Source organism: Colletotrichum gloeosporioides (genome assembly GCF_011800055.1).
Source record: "Colletotrichum gloeosporioides strain Lc1 chromosome Unknown consensus_38, whole genome shotgun sequence".
Taxonomy (NCBI): Eukaryota; Fungi; Ascomycota; class Sordariomycetes; order Glomerellales; family Glomerellaceae; genus Colletotrichum; species Colletotrichum gloeosporioides.
In genome coordinates, this window is record NW_025544683.1 from 221,892 (window position 1) to 238,173 (window position 16,282).

The 16,282-nt window shown below is 52.2% G+C and overlaps 7 protein-coding genes across 7 annotated transcripts; 2 read left to right on the plus strand and 5 right to left on the minus strand.

Moving 5' to 3' along the window:
- Nucleotides 1-223: 223 nt before the first annotated feature.
- On the minus strand, nucleotides 224-918 carry GCG54_00013585 (uncharacterized protein; the record flags this gene model as incomplete). Its single annotated transcript, XM_045413436.1, has 3 exons — nucleotides 224-370; nucleotides 435-812; nucleotides 868-918. 3 exons carry the CDS (start codon nucleotides 916-918, stop codon nucleotides 224-226), a joined length of 576 nt encoding a protein of 191 aa, XP_045265070.1.
- Nucleotides 919-1,864: 946 nt separating this feature from the next.
- Nucleotides 1,865-4,250, minus strand: GCG54_00013586 (Peptidoglycan-N-acetylglucosamine deacetylase; the record flags this gene model as incomplete). Its single annotated transcript, XM_045413437.1, has 3 exons — nucleotides 1,865-3,603; nucleotides 3,658-4,056; nucleotides 4,106-4,250. 3 exons carry the CDS (start codon nucleotides 4,248-4,250, stop codon nucleotides 1,865-1,867), a joined length of 2,283 nt encoding a protein of 760 aa, XP_045265071.1.
- A 2,000-nt stretch (nucleotides 4,251-6,250) lies between these two features.
- GCG54_00013587 (uncharacterized protein) lies at nucleotides 6,251-7,273 on the plus strand (the record flags this gene model as incomplete). Its single annotated transcript, XM_045413438.1, has 2 exons — nucleotides 6,251-6,732; nucleotides 6,793-7,273. 2 exons carry the CDS (start codon nucleotides 6,251-6,253, stop codon nucleotides 7,271-7,273), a joined length of 963 nt encoding a protein of 320 aa, XP_045265072.1.
- Nucleotides 7,274-7,402: 129 nt separating this feature from the next.
- Nucleotides 7,403-8,622, minus strand: GCG54_00013588 (uncharacterized protein; the record flags this gene model as incomplete). Its single annotated transcript, XM_045413439.1, has 2 exons — nucleotides 7,403-7,997; nucleotides 8,060-8,622. 2 exons carry the CDS (start codon nucleotides 8,620-8,622, stop codon nucleotides 7,403-7,405), a joined length of 1,158 nt encoding a protein of 385 aa, XP_045265073.1.
- A 1,001-nt stretch (nucleotides 8,623-9,623) lies between these two features.
- Nucleotides 9,624-11,126, minus strand: GCG54_00013589 (putative beta-xylosidase; the record flags this gene model as incomplete). The annotated part of the gene is made up of 1 exon (XM_045413440.1): nucleotides 9,624-11,126. One exon carries the CDS (start codon nucleotides 11,124-11,126, stop codon nucleotides 9,624-9,626), a length of 1,503 nt encoding a protein of 500 aa, XP_045265074.1.
- A 1,473-nt stretch (nucleotides 11,127-12,599) lies between these two features.
- On the plus strand, nucleotides 12,600-13,100 carry GCG54_00013590 (uncharacterized protein; the record flags this gene model as incomplete). The annotated part of the gene is made up of 1 exon (XM_045413441.1): nucleotides 12,600-13,100. The coding sequence occupies one exon, from the start codon at nucleotides 12,600-12,602 to the stop codon at nucleotides 13,098-13,100; it is 501 nt and encodes a 166-aa protein (XP_045265075.1).
- Nucleotides 13,101-13,608: 508 nt separating this feature from the next.
- GCG54_00013591 (uncharacterized protein) lies at nucleotides 13,609-14,304 on the minus strand (the record flags this gene model as incomplete). Its single annotated transcript, XM_045413442.1, has 2 exons — nucleotides 13,609-13,761; nucleotides 13,816-14,304. 2 exons carry the CDS (start codon nucleotides 14,302-14,304, stop codon nucleotides 13,609-13,611), a joined length of 642 nt encoding a protein of 213 aa, XP_045265076.1.
- Between the last annotated feature and the right edge of the window lie 1,978 nt (nucleotides 14,305-16,282).

Consider the following 16,282-nt stretch of genomic DNA (forward strand, 5'->3'; position numbering starts at 1 on the left):
GGAATCTCGGCAGCTACATCGATTCTCTTTATAAATGAGTGTGTGAACAAGAAATCCTAGCGCGAGTCACACCCTTGCATCTCAGTCCAGGCCTCTCGCTGTCGTGGTGACATCCCCAACTCTCCATCAGCCTAACCGACGAGGTGTGAACTGCTTGCTGGCGCAGCAGACCGCATCAAATGGTTATATCGATACTTGACAAAGACCGGTAACGCAAGCCGAATCAACACGAGTCTTGTCGAAGAACGACGTTCCAGTCGGTGGGGTGGAAAGCTTGACCACTGAGGGGATCTCCCCTGCACACCTCAAGCACACGCGACGCACCGTCGGCGATGGAGGAGTACGAAGAAAGAGTCTTCTGGCTTCGGGCCTGTTCGTTTCAAAGCGTCAGTAACTATTTAGACCATGTTGGACTTGTTGGACTCAATGCTTACGTCATTACACCACCAGATTGCAGCTCTCCAGGAGCAACTGACGCGGCCGCAGTTTCCGGGACCAGCACCATTCGAGGGCCGTCCTCCGATGCCCCGGAGATAGCCAATTCCGGCGAAGAATCTGTCACGTTCAGCCGCGCCAAAGTTGCCGCAGAACACTTGAGTGCCTGAGAAGTCGGTTCGCTTTTGCAAGGCTGCGGACTGCTCAATGGTTGAGTTGAGAAATTCCTCGTAGTCGGGGTTGATCTCATGAAGCTTGTCGACGACTTCTTCGACAGTGCCGTTCAGACGGATGGTCGGGCCATCCGGGGTAGCCTGGACCTCCCATTCTGGGACGTAGACTTGATATCCCGGGATAGGGGCTTCGAGGACTGCTGCCTAGACATTTCGTGGTCAGCCTAACTTCCGAAGCGTTTGAATAGATGATACTCACCTCAACTGCCAGAAAGGCAGGCAATAACGCAGTTAGATGGAAGGCGCGCATATTGAAGACTTTTACGAAGAAGAATGAAGCAGATAGATCAGGACTGAGTGAAACCGAACCGATTGTCTTGCTGGTAGAACAGAGAAGTCAACTTCCAGGGAAGATGGCCCCTTATTTATAGTTAATTACAGGCTGACCATACGAGCACAGAACCTGCCTGTATCTTCGTTGTTCAGCCTGGCAATATCTTTGCCCAAGAAGCCAAGGTCGCTTCGGCTGCGAACTGCCTCCATCATCCATGTCCTGCGTCAAGGCCTTGTGCCGCAATTCCGCACTCGGGCGTCGGCTCGGGCCCACCTGAACTGCAAAGATGAATGGACAGTTTCGCGGGCAACGATGAGGCCACGACGAAGTGTGGATTGGCGGCGGGGACATTTGCCATCAATGGAAAGGCGTATTGGCTTGACAAGAGTTCTGAATACTGACTAAATTGGCGGCTTAATCCAAAGTATGTTTGTTTTGGTTGTCTATCACACTAGCTGGGCGAACGAGCCAATGTCCATGGATGGCGCAGTGATCACACTCTTGCATGAAATTTCAGAAGAAGACGTAAGCGTTCAGTTATGTGTAAATATGTTGAGGGAGCTTCATAACCCACCCTGTGAGAGAATGCACAGTAGGAAAAATACAACAAGAGCATATCGGGGAGCGTTTCGTGCATTGAAAGGATCTCAAAGCAAGGTAGTTATGCGTATATCCATAGTGGACGACAAAAAAAAGATCGATCAATACCTTTAATAAATTCTCGCTCGCTAACGGGGCAGTGACATGTTCCGAAAAAGCTTTACTTCAAATTGTAGCGAAACAACATAGTTCTCATTGATGATTGTACCATAAACATTTTGTATAAATATTTATCGGAAGTGACTAACATAGGGCATTATCTCCATACTAAACTCCGTATTTTGTTGTCCTCTACATTGAGACCTGGGGCTCTGCACACCAATCACAGCGGGGGTGCGTTCGGGTCCTCCATGCATTGATCGATCCGCATAATCTGCTTGCCGGTGGCCTTGGCCTGCCTGATGAACTCAGGGAAGTACTCAACCGTTGAGTTGTATGAAAAGTGCATGACCACCAAGTTGCCCCCCTTCGCAACATCAGAGTTGAACGCGTCCACCTGCTTCTCAGGCGTGCTCGTCTCGGCCCACAGCCAATCCTGGACATCGACGCTCCAGTTAATGAGATAGGCGGGCTTCTCTGATCCCGAGGCAGCTGCCCAGCGCTGACGCATACGGGCGCCTTCAACACCGTAAGGTGGACGGAAGTAGTTGGATTTCTCGCCGAAAATGTTGTTCATTACTCTGTAGTCCTCGTTGTACTCCCAGTCGATAGCAGCGTTGCTCGGAAGCTCTTCCATCCTCGGGTGCGTGTAGGAATGAAGCGCAATTTGGTGGCCCTCGCTTTTCAGCTGTTTGTAGAGGGTGGCCATACCCGTGGAGTCGTCTTCGAGCACCGCGCCGAGCGCGAAAAAGGTCACCTTGATGCCTGCGTCGCGAATAATTTGCGCCAGCCTGGCAGAGTACCTTGGATTTCCGTCATCGATGCCGAATGCAAACGAATTGGGCCTTGTGCAGGAAAAGACGAGCGTTCCCGACGGAAGCTTTGAAGGTATGCTCACGCCCGAGGGGATCGAAGGGACAATTTCGACCTTGGTCAGGACAAAGGACTCGGTGCTGTACACGCTTCTGATGGCAACGCTGCTGACACGCTGCAGGTTGATGTTGAAGTGCGAAATGGGAATGTAAATATCGTTGCCATTCGCGTACCGGCCGGCTTCGAGGCTGTCCCGGGTCTCGGGGTATGGTGCCACACCTGAGTTGCATTGAGAGTTGTGCTGCTGCAGCGCGACTGATAATTTCGTGTGACCAGAGTACGCAATGTGCAAGTAAGAGCCGCTGTAGCCGCGCAAGTCACGACAACCGTTGCTAAGTAGTGATGTGAAGGCGTAATCGGAGGCTGGGGCACTGATGGTGAGGCGGCTGGAGCCCCAGGAGAGGTTCATGTCTTCGCCTCCGTGCCAGAAACCAAGTGAGTTCGTGCTAGAGCTGCTGAAGGTGTCGATGACAAGCGCAGAGGCGGTTGCGGCTGGTGCCGGGACAGTTGATGTTGGTCCTGCTGGGCTGGTGGCCGTGGGAACGACCCAACCACTCGGGGTACTTCCGCAATAGAGTGATAGCGGGCCCAAGGTGATCGCGTTGCTGGGCGCCGAGAGAACGATTGATCTCAGCTTGCTCAAGTTGAGTCCGCTGAATTTAGAGAAGGGGAAACTGTAAAGCTTCTCGGTTCCATCGAAGGTCCAACCCAATTGGGCTGTCGTCTGAATAGATGTTGCCGTAATCGCACCGTCGCAAGTCGTCTTGGAAGTCAACTCGATTTTGAACGTCGTGCCGGCGGAGGCTTTGATCCAGACCGATACACCGCCATATGTTGTAGCATCTACACATCCGACTTGCGAAAAGAAGTATGCATCGGTAGACTTCGGTGTCAGTGTGATGTGGTTGTTGCTGACGACACTGGATTGCATGGTATCATCGTCACCTGTCGGCAGCAGAAGGGCGTTGTACCCGAGGAAGTCAAGGCGCGACTGCGATGCCCAATCATCCACTAGAAGCGGCGAACAAGAAGCGGTCGATATAGCTGTGGATCGAGTCGATGTAGTAGTGACTTGGGCAGGCGTAGAGGCTAGAACATATGATTAATATCAGAAACACCAAAACTAAGTCGACTCGTGCTCACTAGTCAAGGTTGTTGGCGTCTGGCCGCAAACGAACGAAACCTTGTCAAGTTGCCATTGCTCCGTAGACAAGAACGACTCGATGACAATAGATACAGCCGCGTTCAGGTTCGCCCCAGTGAAGCTACTCAGTGGGATGCGGAGCGTCTGCCATCCGCCAGTAAGACTCGTGACACGATAAGATGTCTTCGTGTTAGTCGTTGCCGAGCAGCTAGTAGCCGTCGAGAGCTGGACTGTAAAGGCCGCACCCGCAACGGGTGCCTTGATCTCAAGCTGTGCATGAGAGTACGAGTCGGTCTGCAGCGCCTGGCAAGGGAACGTTTCGTAGTAGTAAGCTCCGCTCTTGGGCGTGAAGCTCAGGATACCGCCAGACGCGGAGATGCTGGCCATGCTCCCATCGTCTATTGAAGTCAGTGAATTGCAAGGTTCAAAAATAGTCCGCATACTCACCTGACGTCCACGAGCCGAGATTGTTTCGGTTTGTTGAGAATGAGTTGGACAAATCATCCACCAGGAGGTCAGCAGTACACGCCGCGGCGGCAGAGATTGCGCCGCATGCCGCCGCCAACAGACATTGTGCCTTGAAGTATACCATCTTTTCCAAGTCGAGGCTTTGGTAGCGAGTGTGGTTGACCTGGCAAGCCCAAACTTCACGCCGACCGACGGGGACCGTCTATCCTATATGTGAGTGAGATCACGACATGTTTACCTGGAAAATAGAGATTTGCGCCATACTCTTGGCAATGGAACGACGTGGGCGTCGCTAATGCAGTCCCCTCGGAGCCGCTAGAAAACATCGACATACAATACTGGGGCCGCTGCAACGGCAATTGGTCTCCTGGCTCCTTCCGCACTTGGCGTTCGTCAAAGGTTGCCTTTGGGTCGATTCAGCTCAAGCCAAGATCTCGTGTTCAGTCCGATGTCACCTTAGCGCAAAGGGGCGAGCATGCTGACATCAGCCACAACGCTGCACGTATAAGACGAGAAGTAATCCGAGTGGCATTCCCCCGCGATATTTCAATAGTTCCTGCAGGCCAAGCACGGGCTAGCTGAGCAGGAATGGAACATTGGGTCCCCTGTTGTAAGCATGCCACGTTCGTGGCCCTTCGTTGTTTACTCGACTACGAGCCTCTTAGATCTCCATGATGCGACGCGTGGGCTTTTGTCGCGAAAAGAATACCATAAGTATCGCTTGGCAATTGCTCCTTGTGCCACGACAGATCTATTCCCGTAAACACTACATGCACATCCAAACTAGAAGTTGCTCAACCTCAATGAAACGCCCAAGGCGGAAATTGCTCACCAGTTGAGACGGAAGCTTCTATAGGTCGGCTTTGATTATCGCTGTCGCAACGTGATTTAAATTAAGTGAAAGGTAATAGTGAAATTAGGACTGCTCAGCAGGAATTAGGCCTCATCATAACAAGTCGTGCCTTTCATGATGCAGCGCACAAGAGCAAAAGAGCTGCCAAAAGCCGACCACGGAGGCTGAATTACTGCAAGATCCCTTTTCGACCATCATCGGTCAGGCTTCGTCAGATATTACACTGGAATCAAAAGCTTCATTGTAAACTTCCAAAGGCTCACGCCAATTGGAGTGATGAAGTTTAGAGGATTATTGAGGCTCATGTCCTTTCTCAGCCCGAAGACATGAAGCGGAAAATCGCGCTGAGAACGGTGCTGTAAAGTAGACATTCGAGCTCGAATGACATTTTAAATCCTTGACCTGATACCGAATCTTCCGAAACAGTTCAAACAGTACTTCCGGACTTGCGCGAACCTACTTCAGCCTGGCTTTGCTCTCAACTCACAACTGATACTGGAGACAAGGGGACGCGAAAAATAACAAACAAGAATGATGAAGCTCGGGTATCGTATCCGTGATTGACTCAAGCTTATGTAAGAAGCAAAGTCTTCGTCTTTCCAACGAGCAGCAGAGGCAACGAGTTTAGCCTGAAGCGCTGCTTCCGAGGTCATCTCGCTTAACGGCTGTGCCGCAGGTTGGGCAAGAGGGGTTTCTAAAATTTTAGTTGAGTTCAGTTTCCAGAGAGGTCTCATCAATAGCACTTGATTGTTCGAAAAGCAGTTTAGTGCTGATATTGCGCCCGAAACGCGGTCTCTTACGTCGAATCGACCACTATTTAAGAGTCGCAAAAAGCTTCGATATCGCCGAGCCACCGAACGCGTTTTCACTGAGCTGGAAATCCGAATCGCGGTTGGTTAATTCATGTGTCACGAGGCATTTAGAACCAACACAGCCCTGTGGTGTTGGCATGTTTAGTGCGGCACAGCGGCTAGCGGCCCGACTGAGCAAGGGTTCTTCGCCCGGAATGCGTCTCTTTTTTCCTTCTCGGGCGAGGGCACGATCATATGAACTAGACTGGGCGATGAGATTGGCTTGATCGTTGCCAAGCTTTGGGTTGCCGCAAGCCCGGTTGGTTCTTTAATTTTCATGCTTAAATCTACAGCTTAAAAAGACACTGTCCTGCTTCCCTCTGCAGAAACCTTTCTCCGCTCTTCTCGACATCTCAGTGTTCATCCAAATACTCAGAGAAACTCAGAGAGCACTGACGATTCGCGCCCAAGTCGCCCAGCATGCCGTCCGCTACCTCGACACAGCTTTCTCAATATGTATTTAGCAACGTTGGACCCATGACCACTGTTTGGACACCGCCAGCATCGTGTGCCACGCTGTCGCCCCAGCTCTATATCGCATACAACGACTCTGGCCTCGTATGGCCCCAATGGGCTCAAAAATGCGAAACCCGTAATTATGGAGACTGCTACCCTTCTGGCAAGGCCATTGACACTGCATGGTCTTCCGCCTTCAGTGCCAGCAACCTCGCCAATGCAGGGACCATCTACTACTTTTCACCAGCAAGCGCTTGCCCACAGGGTTACACGACTGCTGGGGTGGCCGCCAAGAACGGTGCTGGAGATGTCAGCTCCTCTGGTGCGTTTGTGCCTCCGGTCGTCACCGACCCTTGGTACCAGGATATGCTGTCATCGAACCCACCAAACAATGTTTTGATGGAGGCCCTCGGGGATGGGGAAACGGCTGTTGTATGCTGTCCCGAGTAAGTGCTCTCCTCCCTGTGATCAGGAGAGCCGTTTTGATTATCTAACATCGAGCCAAGGGGATACACAGCAGACGTCATGGGCGGGGGTCGCTGCTACTCGAATGTGCCTTCGTCACTCTTTGGAGATCCGATGACGGGGTGCAACTACGCGCAGTTGGCTACCGAGGACAAGTATTACACATTTGCGAACGCCACGTTCACTTACAACAACACAATTGTTACCGCTGAGGTTCTTACTTACACTGGAACATATCCGCCGGACGACAGTTACTCGACTACCACAACGATTTTCGACCGTGACCGTGACTACACGGACATGTACGCTCCTATCGCAGCAAGAGAAGGTGTTACCTTGGTGTACAGAGCGTCTGATGTCACGGGCTCTACGACAGGCAGTGGCGCGGCTGGTCCCACGGAGACAGGCTCGAGCAGTGCCGCTGGCTTGAGAGTCACAACCTCTGGTGGCAGAGTCGGAATGGTTGCCGCTGCTTGGACATTCGCCGCCATTGTGGGTGTAATGTTAGGTATGCCTTTTTGAGATGCTGGTAGATCTTTGATGTCGCACGTGTGGAGATACCCCCGATGATTTACGATGGGCCAATTATGTATAAATATCATATCGCGTCTCTTCGTTTTCTACAATGATATTACGCTACTTCCATGGCATCTACAAGCCAAGGAGCTCATTAAGGTCAACAACGCTAATGCTGACCTGGTTGGTGCTGCTGGGAGGCAGTCTTCCGCCTCCAATGATCGCAAGCTGGCTGCCATCCCCGAGGATCTCAAGAGCACGCGAGTAGGCGTTAGGCTGAGGAACAGCATGCTCAACCCAAGCGCTGGCGTCACCAAGCTTTTGGTTGACGAAGATGTTGGACTGGCTGCCGGCGCTAAGGATGATGGTGCCGTTCTCGCCACCGAGAGGGGTCCAGACGACGTAGGGAGAGCTAACGGGGCGGGTGCCGGCGCTGGAGACCAGGGAGATGCCTGGGGCCGCGAGAATGTTGAGGGGGTCCTTGGTCAAGCGGTAGTGCACGCGGCAGCCGTCGGTGCCGCAGACCTCGTAGGCGAAGATGAAGTCGTCGTTGGGGAGCTTGGTGATGACGGGCATGCCGGGGCGCGCCTCGTAGGCATTGGGGTCGTTCACATCGTCGACGGGGTCGCTCCAAGACTTGAGGTCCGAGGTAACCTGGTGAGAAAGCTTCTGGCCGTAATTGGGGTCGCGCTGGTCGGCGTAGTAGATGATGAGCTCGCCGTTGTGAAGGCTGTAAGAAAAGCGCCGTTAGCAAGTGTTTTCAGGGTGGGATGCCAGTGGCTTGTTGCTTACAGGAAATGAGGCTCCCAGACAGGAGTCAGGCCGTTGTTGGGGAGGGCCTCGCCACCGCTGGCAACACTGCTCAGGAACTCCCAGTTGGCGCCGCCATCAGTGCTAACGTAGACGTCGATCTTGGTCAGGCTGAGGTCAGTGGGGATGCTGTTACCAGCGAGCAGGATCGTGCCAGCAGGGTAACCAGCAAAGGCCTCGGGGAGCTCGTAAAGGAAGGGCTGGTAGCGAAGACCCCAGCCATTAACAGTGTCTTGGACGCGTCCGATCTCCGACCAGCTGTTACCGCCGTCGGAAGAGCGCCAGATGGGGAAGTAGACGATCGGAGGCTCCGGGGAGTAGTTCTCCCAAGTGGCGATCAGGTCACCCGAGTTCAGCTGGATGGTGCGAGCGTACAGAACGCGAGGGTCAACCCAGCCGGCGTCGGTCGGCGGGGAGAAGATGACCTTGTTCGAGACGGTACCGGTAGCTTGGCGAGCCTCGACAGGAGTAGGAAGGGGGCTCGCTGCAACCTGAAGGGACAGGAGAATGGCGATGCCAGCGACGGCGGCACCAAAAAACCTCATTTTGTCGGGTCGGAGAGGATTGACCGGGCTGAATTCGAGACAATGGGAGGGCCGACGGGGAGGAGTCAAGTGCCTTGCAAGGGGATCAGAACTCGTAGCTTCCGCACAGCGGGGTAGCTTATATATCTTGCCATTGAAGCTTGAGAGGGGTCGATTTCCATCGTCATGCCAAGCAAGCATCAATCAAGAACATCATCACCAGCTCAGCTTGTATGGGAGGAAGCTTGATTCGTGACTCGTAAACATCTGATTGGAATCCACCCCCAAGCCGGTAGAGTGGCCCTGTTGGGGATAGCTAGCGGCATGTGCAGGTACGACCCCGTGATCATTGGCGCGTCTGGGGTGCTTTGTTTTCGCGCAATTGACAATGTGACCTCATACTGCGTGCGTGGAAGAATAGCCGTTGGGTCGGGGACAGCTCGACCGAGAGCAATGTTACCCTCCCCGCGTTTATGGCTAAGTGCCGTCGAGATCTGGGGTTGAGGTGGGGATGAACCTAGTCAAGGTTTAGTAAATCAAGGATGCGCACCAATGAGGCTTTGTGAAGCTTTCGGAGCGAACCGGGGATCGTCAAACCCGATGGGTTCACGTGCTATTTGACAGCTTGAATTACGGGCTCTATGAGCTTACAAGATGTAGTATGGATGCAGCTTAGCCATTGGAAATTGACGATGGATCTGTTAATGACACAATCGTTCTCCGCCCTGGCAGAAAGTGACTGCACCCCGCGCGCCTAAATTCGGGGGTGATTCATAGGCCGAGGTTCGAATTCCAGGACGATGAATCGAATGATCCCGCTTCGGGCCGAGACGTTGAAGTTGCTGATCGTCGGACAACAACGTGGTCCGGTGGCATCGATCTGGGTGATCGGCACACTTCGCAAGTGCAACGCTGATTGACTGAGACAGAAGCAGTGATATTTACTCAGGAAAATCCGATAAGATATGTACATGAAGTGGGAAAAGATTAATTGCGCTCTTGAAGCCCGAGTCATTTGCTCGTTACGCGGCGGTGGTGAACGACACAACTCGAACAGAGCCTCCCAAAGCTTTCGTAGCATAGTTGAAGATTCCGTACCGGTAACCCATAAAGAATTGCCAATCGTTGTGAAGAGAGAACGACGACCCTAGAGTCGTAAAGGTCTGACCGTCAGTGCTGTAGCTAAACACGGCATTGCCAGCTGCGCCAGGCCGAATGTCTGCCTCCATTCTCAGATAGACTTCCTTCAAGCTGCTTAGCGTGATGCTTTGCCGCTGCACCACCGTGCCGGTGGAAGACGTCGTCCAATCCGAGTTCATGTTGATACCGCCCATGAGAATGATGTTGTACGCGTTGCCGGAACGCTCAACTCCGATCAACGAAGACAGATCGCGCAGCGCTGCGAGGCAAGCACGATCGCCGTCAGCCATGTTGGCGACATCAAGACGGAGTGTGCCAGTTCCGATGGGGCCTCGAATGCGGTGGCTGAGAGTGTTTCGGGCTTGATAGAGATCGGACGTGATAGTGACAGTACGGAGAGTAAGTCCATCGTTTACCGTGAAGCCGTTTGTGTCAGGATTGTGATTCCATTCCCATTCAGGACGAAGGGTCGTTCCCGTAAAAGAATCTGTGCCGAGAGAACTTTGGACATCAACTTTTGCGAGAGGGTATGGATAGTCTCCCCATTGGCCGTTCACTAGTGTCAGAGACGGGAATCCATCACTGCCCCAGGTAACTGGGGCAAGAACTGGAAAGCGACCTCCTGGATATCCATCCACGAAGCCCATGTAGTACCAGTCCCCGTTGGGTGTATCAACTAAACTGCCTTGGTGAGGCGAGCCCGCACTAGGCACAGCAGTAAGGCTTAGCTTGTCAGCAAGCACCTTGACCGTGTACGGACCCCACGGGCTGGAGGATTGGAGCACGTATTGCCCATCAGGCGGTCGGGTGAGGAAGATGTAGTAGTTGCCATTTCGTTTGTACATGCGAGAGCCTTCCAAAGCAGCGATGCTGCTGGGAGTGTTGTATACAACCTCCGAGCGGACCTCGGAAAGACCGTCGGCCGACAGTTGGGCAACCGAAATAGCCGTGTTGCCGTAAGCCACATAAGGAGTGTCGTCGTCGTCAAACATCAGACCCACATCGTAGTAGCAATTTTCGATCGTGCCCGCTCTTGTCCAGGGACCGGCAGGGTTCGAAGCCGTGTAGATGTACGTCTTTGAAAATTCGATGCAAGCAACAAAGTACCACAGACCGTTGCTCGCCCGATGACGAAAGGAAGATGCCCAGATGCCTTTGATGTAAGCTCTCTGACCATCGACCAGGTCGTACTTGGTACCCCAGTCGAGGGAAGGCACCGAATGGCTGAAATACTCCCAGTTGACCAAGTCTTTGGACCGCAGGATGGGAGCACCTGGCGAGTAGTGCATAGTCGAAGCCGTCATGTAGAAAGTATCGTCCACTCGATGGACCTCGTTGTCGGCGAGATCTTCCCATATTATTGGATTGGTGAAGGTCTGCGCCATGGCACAGAGTGCCATCACGACCACCGAAAAAAGCATAGAAGACCGCATCGTTTAGTGGTAAAGGGTGAAGATCCCCAAATAAGAGCCGGTGTGATGGAAGTCAGAGTTCAAACATCATTCATGTCATAGGGAATATCCTCTGACTTTATGTAGTACTTCTTGGCCATGACCGAATCTTTCGGGTTCTTTGCGGTTGATGCGAGGCTATCGGACTCTGCACCGGCATCATTGGGTCGCGAGGTCGGCAACTCGGGTGCCGGCAAGGGAACGTCAATTAACCTGAAGAACGCCATAAAAGGACAGACAGGGCTGACTCCCGTGAATTTTCAAATACAAATCCCACCAATAGAGATTACCTTGATCTAATGATATGTTGTGAATTTCTTGTCAATTCAGTCCGGAAAAGGGGATTTGCGAGCCATTTCGTGACAATGATCGACATAGAAAAAGCGCTTCAATCATACCCCAGCGGTTCGGGAAGGGGCGCTCTGTGTAGTGTCATGCTACACATTTACCCGCCAACAGAGTAGCATCGGCAACGCTCAGCCATTTTCCATGATTACACTCTCCACTTTCAAAATACAGTCAGAAATGTGTTACAAAAGTGGCTGATTGCTATTAGGCTGTCGTGGCCCAAAAGGGTAGGGCCTGGTATATGTACAGTCAATGATTGCGATGACACAGTAGGCACCCCATTTTGAAAGTTGGCATCACAAGCCACTATATGTAACCTTCCATAGCTCATAACTACTTGATCGCTGGTCTACCGGCCTATAGTTATGGGGATGAACTATGGACTTGACGTGTAACGTCAAGTATTGTGTAATCAGGTGTGGTTTGGAACAACCTTTGAAGTAATGTCATCCGCGACTTAAGCGAGTCGTGGGCGTGCTACGATCTCGCATAGTGTGACCAAGCTGTTGAGTGAGCGTGCGGTATTTCAGTGCAGCTCAACTAGGGCACACGCAATCTTCAGAGTCGGTGCAATCAATAACTAATCATAGCCGGTTCCACAGTTTCGAAAACTGAGTAGGCAAATTCTTTACTCCAGTCTCACTTATTGCACAAACATTGCCCTTTACCTAGCACCGCCGTTCTATATATGTGACGAAGTTCTGGAATGATGTAGGTTGTTTCATAGACGATGCAGCTGTTTTGTCGACTCTCGTATTGTGTTTTGAACATCGCCACCATCGGCCATCCCGAGAAACTTAGCGGTCACTAATAACGTCACAGCCTGCAACCAACGAGTGACAGTCTCACTCTGTACCGCGACAAAGACGTTACGTTAGTCAAGAGACCAAAGGGCAAGAGAAATGAGGGTTGACATGATCTGGCCGTATTCTTGTCAAATTCTAACATGAATATGTAATAGCCAGAAATCTCGTCCATCGTCACTGCCTTTCATACAATTCAGAGACCAGACTTCTCAGTTATACTCCATCCCAAACCACCTTCGGGTTCAATGATAAAATGAAGCACATCGGTTTTCTCATAGTACTCTGTGCTGTTGGTTCCGCCGCACCTGCAAGCGAGCAACGCCAAGCTTCCACATTCTACAAAATTGACGAGTTATATGCTGGATCAGGGCCAAAATCTTCATTTACAAGCTATAGCTTCGAAGTCGGAATCGTTACCGAACGCGGCGCCATGATCAACCAAGCGTCCTGCAGGTCCAGCAGCGGCGACAACTACCACAGCCCTTCGATTCCGCCCACTTGGACGGGATGGTGCACCGATGGCTACTACAACTTCACTTTTGTCTCGGGAAGAGATCACGACTCGCATGGATACCACCTAAATCTTACGGATTCACTCGGCGGGCGCCGAGCTCAGTTCTATCCACAGTCGCTGGTCTATCGCGTGCAGAACAATGCGAACCCCGACGACCCTGACCCGTTCCCCAACTATGCGCTCCGCGCCATGAATACGAGTTACGCCCCACGGTGCATGCACTCTGCTGCGTCTTCTTAGGCTCTGATCACAGAACGATCTGAGAGTTGCGAGACACGGGGGAAAGCCTAGTGGAAAGCCTCGGGCTTCGGAGTGCTTTTTCCTTCCAAGTTTCGTTTTCGCCCTTTTTCTATTTGAACAGAGATTTCGATTGGAGCTCGAAAATAATATTTGTGGGAAACAATAAGTCGCGGTCTTGGATCTGGCTGTATCAGTGATACCTTCGGCTTACATGTATCACGTCTGTAAGCTACAATTAGACCGTGGCCAGGAGGAGTGAAATCCACCATTGAATAGTTTCGTCAGACAAAAAAGAGTATGTTATGAACTTGTCATAAGAGACATTCCATGAAAGCTTCCCATTTGCGAGGCCAATGACAAACAAAGATAACCAGATCTTACAAATTACTATCTACCCTCCAGAAGGCCATATGTACAGGTATTGTCAATATGATACATGGCATACCACACTCCAGCTCGATCTATATCCATGGTCATGACCTTTGCTTCAACATGTGCCTTAGAAGACTTAAGCATCGGTCAGGACGACATAGAAGCCAAGAGGGCAGCCGTCGTTGCTCTGTTGGAAAGAGAAGACGGTGTCGGGGGAGCAAAGGCTGCCAGAGACAGTAACAGTGCCGGGAACATTGGCGGGAATGCCACAAGGGGCGCTGTTGACGATCTGAGATTATGATGTTAGCTTATGAACCATGTCGGACGACAGTGCAGGACTTACGTAGCTGTGACCGGGAGTCATGGTGGGCGGAGGGTTGGGAGGGCTCGGGCCAGGCGCAGGCTGCTTGTTGTAGGAAGTGACTCCGGCCACGGCGCCGGCGCCGATGGCGTAACCAGTGAACTGGAATGTACCCGGGCCGTGGAATAGGTACTTTCCGAGAGCCTGCTGGTCGTACGAGGGGAAATCGAAGACGAGGTTGCAGACCTTGCCCTGGGTCTGAGCAACAGGCAAGTCGAGGTTGAAGACGGTGCAAACGTCGTTGGGGGTCACAATCGCCATCTTGGTGGCGGGGAAGGCAACGCTGGGCAGGTTCTTGGAGATGGGAACCAGCAGGCTGGTGTTCACGTAGGACTTGCCGAGGGTGCCATCAGGCTGGGCGGTGTTGGTCGGGCAAGTCTTGCCTCTCTTGCTTCCGTAGCTGTCAGCGCCGGGAGCAGCAGCCGCAGAGAGGGCGAAGGCCAGGGCGGTGGTGATGGTGGAAGTCTTCATGTTGAAGTTGGGATTGAGCTGTCGGGCTGGAGTAAAAGCCTTGAGACCTGAGGCTGATGTGTCAATTTGTAAGATCGGAGAAGAGAAGTTGAAGAAGTGTGTTGCTGGCGATTATCTAGAGACGAGGAGGAGGTTCCTGTCTCTTTATATACAGCTATTGCTGTGAGGGTCTATCGCGGCCTAGATGTATAGCTCAGATGCGGCCTCGGATTATGGCTACTGCAGCTTATTGCCGAACAGGATTGTGGATTCTGTTGCGGCTGAGAGAGTTGCGTGTTGAGCCTTCTCCGGAGGACGCATCGCTTTGAATAAAAAAGTTTCCAACCCCACGGTAACGGTTGCTGTGTCCCAGCGTTGACGCGGCAGATGACTTCGTTCTAGAGCGAAGGAGCAGCGCTCCGACTACGCAAACTGGTTAAACGAAAAACACTAGTCCATGCACGTTGGTTGTAGTTGCCGTGCTCTGGCAATTTCGGGGAAGTTTTCGCTCGATGCGGTCAGATTTTAGACCTGGGGTCGCGGGTCTTCGCCCTAGCCCGCAAAATCAAGCGTCGGCCGGCATATTCAGCTTGATGTCAGCTCAACGACCAAGCGCGAAAAATGTGGCGCACAACGGTGCCAATAGTCAGGCACCAGACCAGAAGCAAAAAAGAAAATGGCGCGGAGATCCTCGTAGGTCAACGCTGTGACTCGGAGCCGATTTCCGGTTTGTTCTGGTTCCCTTTCGGCCTGAGTCGTTGCAAACTCAATCCATGTTGATAATGCGAGGGCGAAGGGAGCCTGATGAGAATACAACAGCCGCAACGGACTACCCCAACTCTTGGTTGCATATATTGCTTCAAGGATGAGTTCGTGAGCTATTTGTACCCTTGCTGCATTTGCTTGACTTTGACGAATCCCATCTTGTGTTCATGCGTCCCCAGCGCGGGGTTTTCAATGTCGTGTAACATGAATGCAACACAGATGTAGGTAAGCGGCTAGTGTGAGCTGCAAGCTACCTAGAGAAATACGAGGCATCTACAATCTTCACTAAAACGGCTTGCCGTTGATCTCGGTAAGTAAGATGCGCGAAACCGTTGCGAACCGCTACATGTTACCGTTTGGTTGGTTGGCAGTCTAAATATTGGCGCCAATCAACTGCAGTGCTGATCGTAATCCAGGGATTTAGACATCCATAGATGCCTTTGACGTCCGGCACTATGCTCTCTAGCGCCGCTTATCATTCAGGGGTCGCGAATCACGATGAACCAGGCGGACTTCAAAGAAAGACGCTTTTCACGGCCAATCGGGTCAACAATTTTAACCACGCTGAATCTCACTTCAGGCGTCATGAGGGGATGTTTTGGTAGACATCTAATTATCACTGACGGTGCCGCGGGTGCTTTTTGCAGTGACGCCGCCTTGGCGCTAATTCTCTCACTGGCACTGAAAAGTCTGACTGAATGAAGTATCCCCAGAAAAAGCGCCTGCAATGACGGATACTTGCTTCAAGTTGGTATATATGATACATACATCCGCGGATGGTTTCCGCGCTACGGGTCCATCGAACAAGATGTGACCTCAACTGGTTGATGCCGGCCGCCCGGTCCGTCAAGCCCGTGCCGCCGAAAGGCGACCAAGGACCCACTCGGCTTCCGGGAAGAGTCGAGGGCCCGGGCAGTACGGCGGAGAGTGTCTCGACAAATTCCATGGTTACCACACCCAACGCGTAGAGTTCGAGCTTGGCATACTGCGAATTCTGCATTAGTATCAAGCATCAGCGTAAGTAACCTTTTCACAAGACGATCCTCCAAACGTCGATGGCTACCGTCACAGGCCTCGCAGCATCAAGCTGGGGCCTGCACCACCCTCAATCTTCCCAGCACTGGCTTTGAGCTCCTCCAAATCCCAGTTGGCGAAAACAAGTTTCCCATCCAGGAAAGCCGCTTCTTGGCTGGCGGCCTAGACGAGAAAGTCTGCGGGAAGAGAGACTTGAACG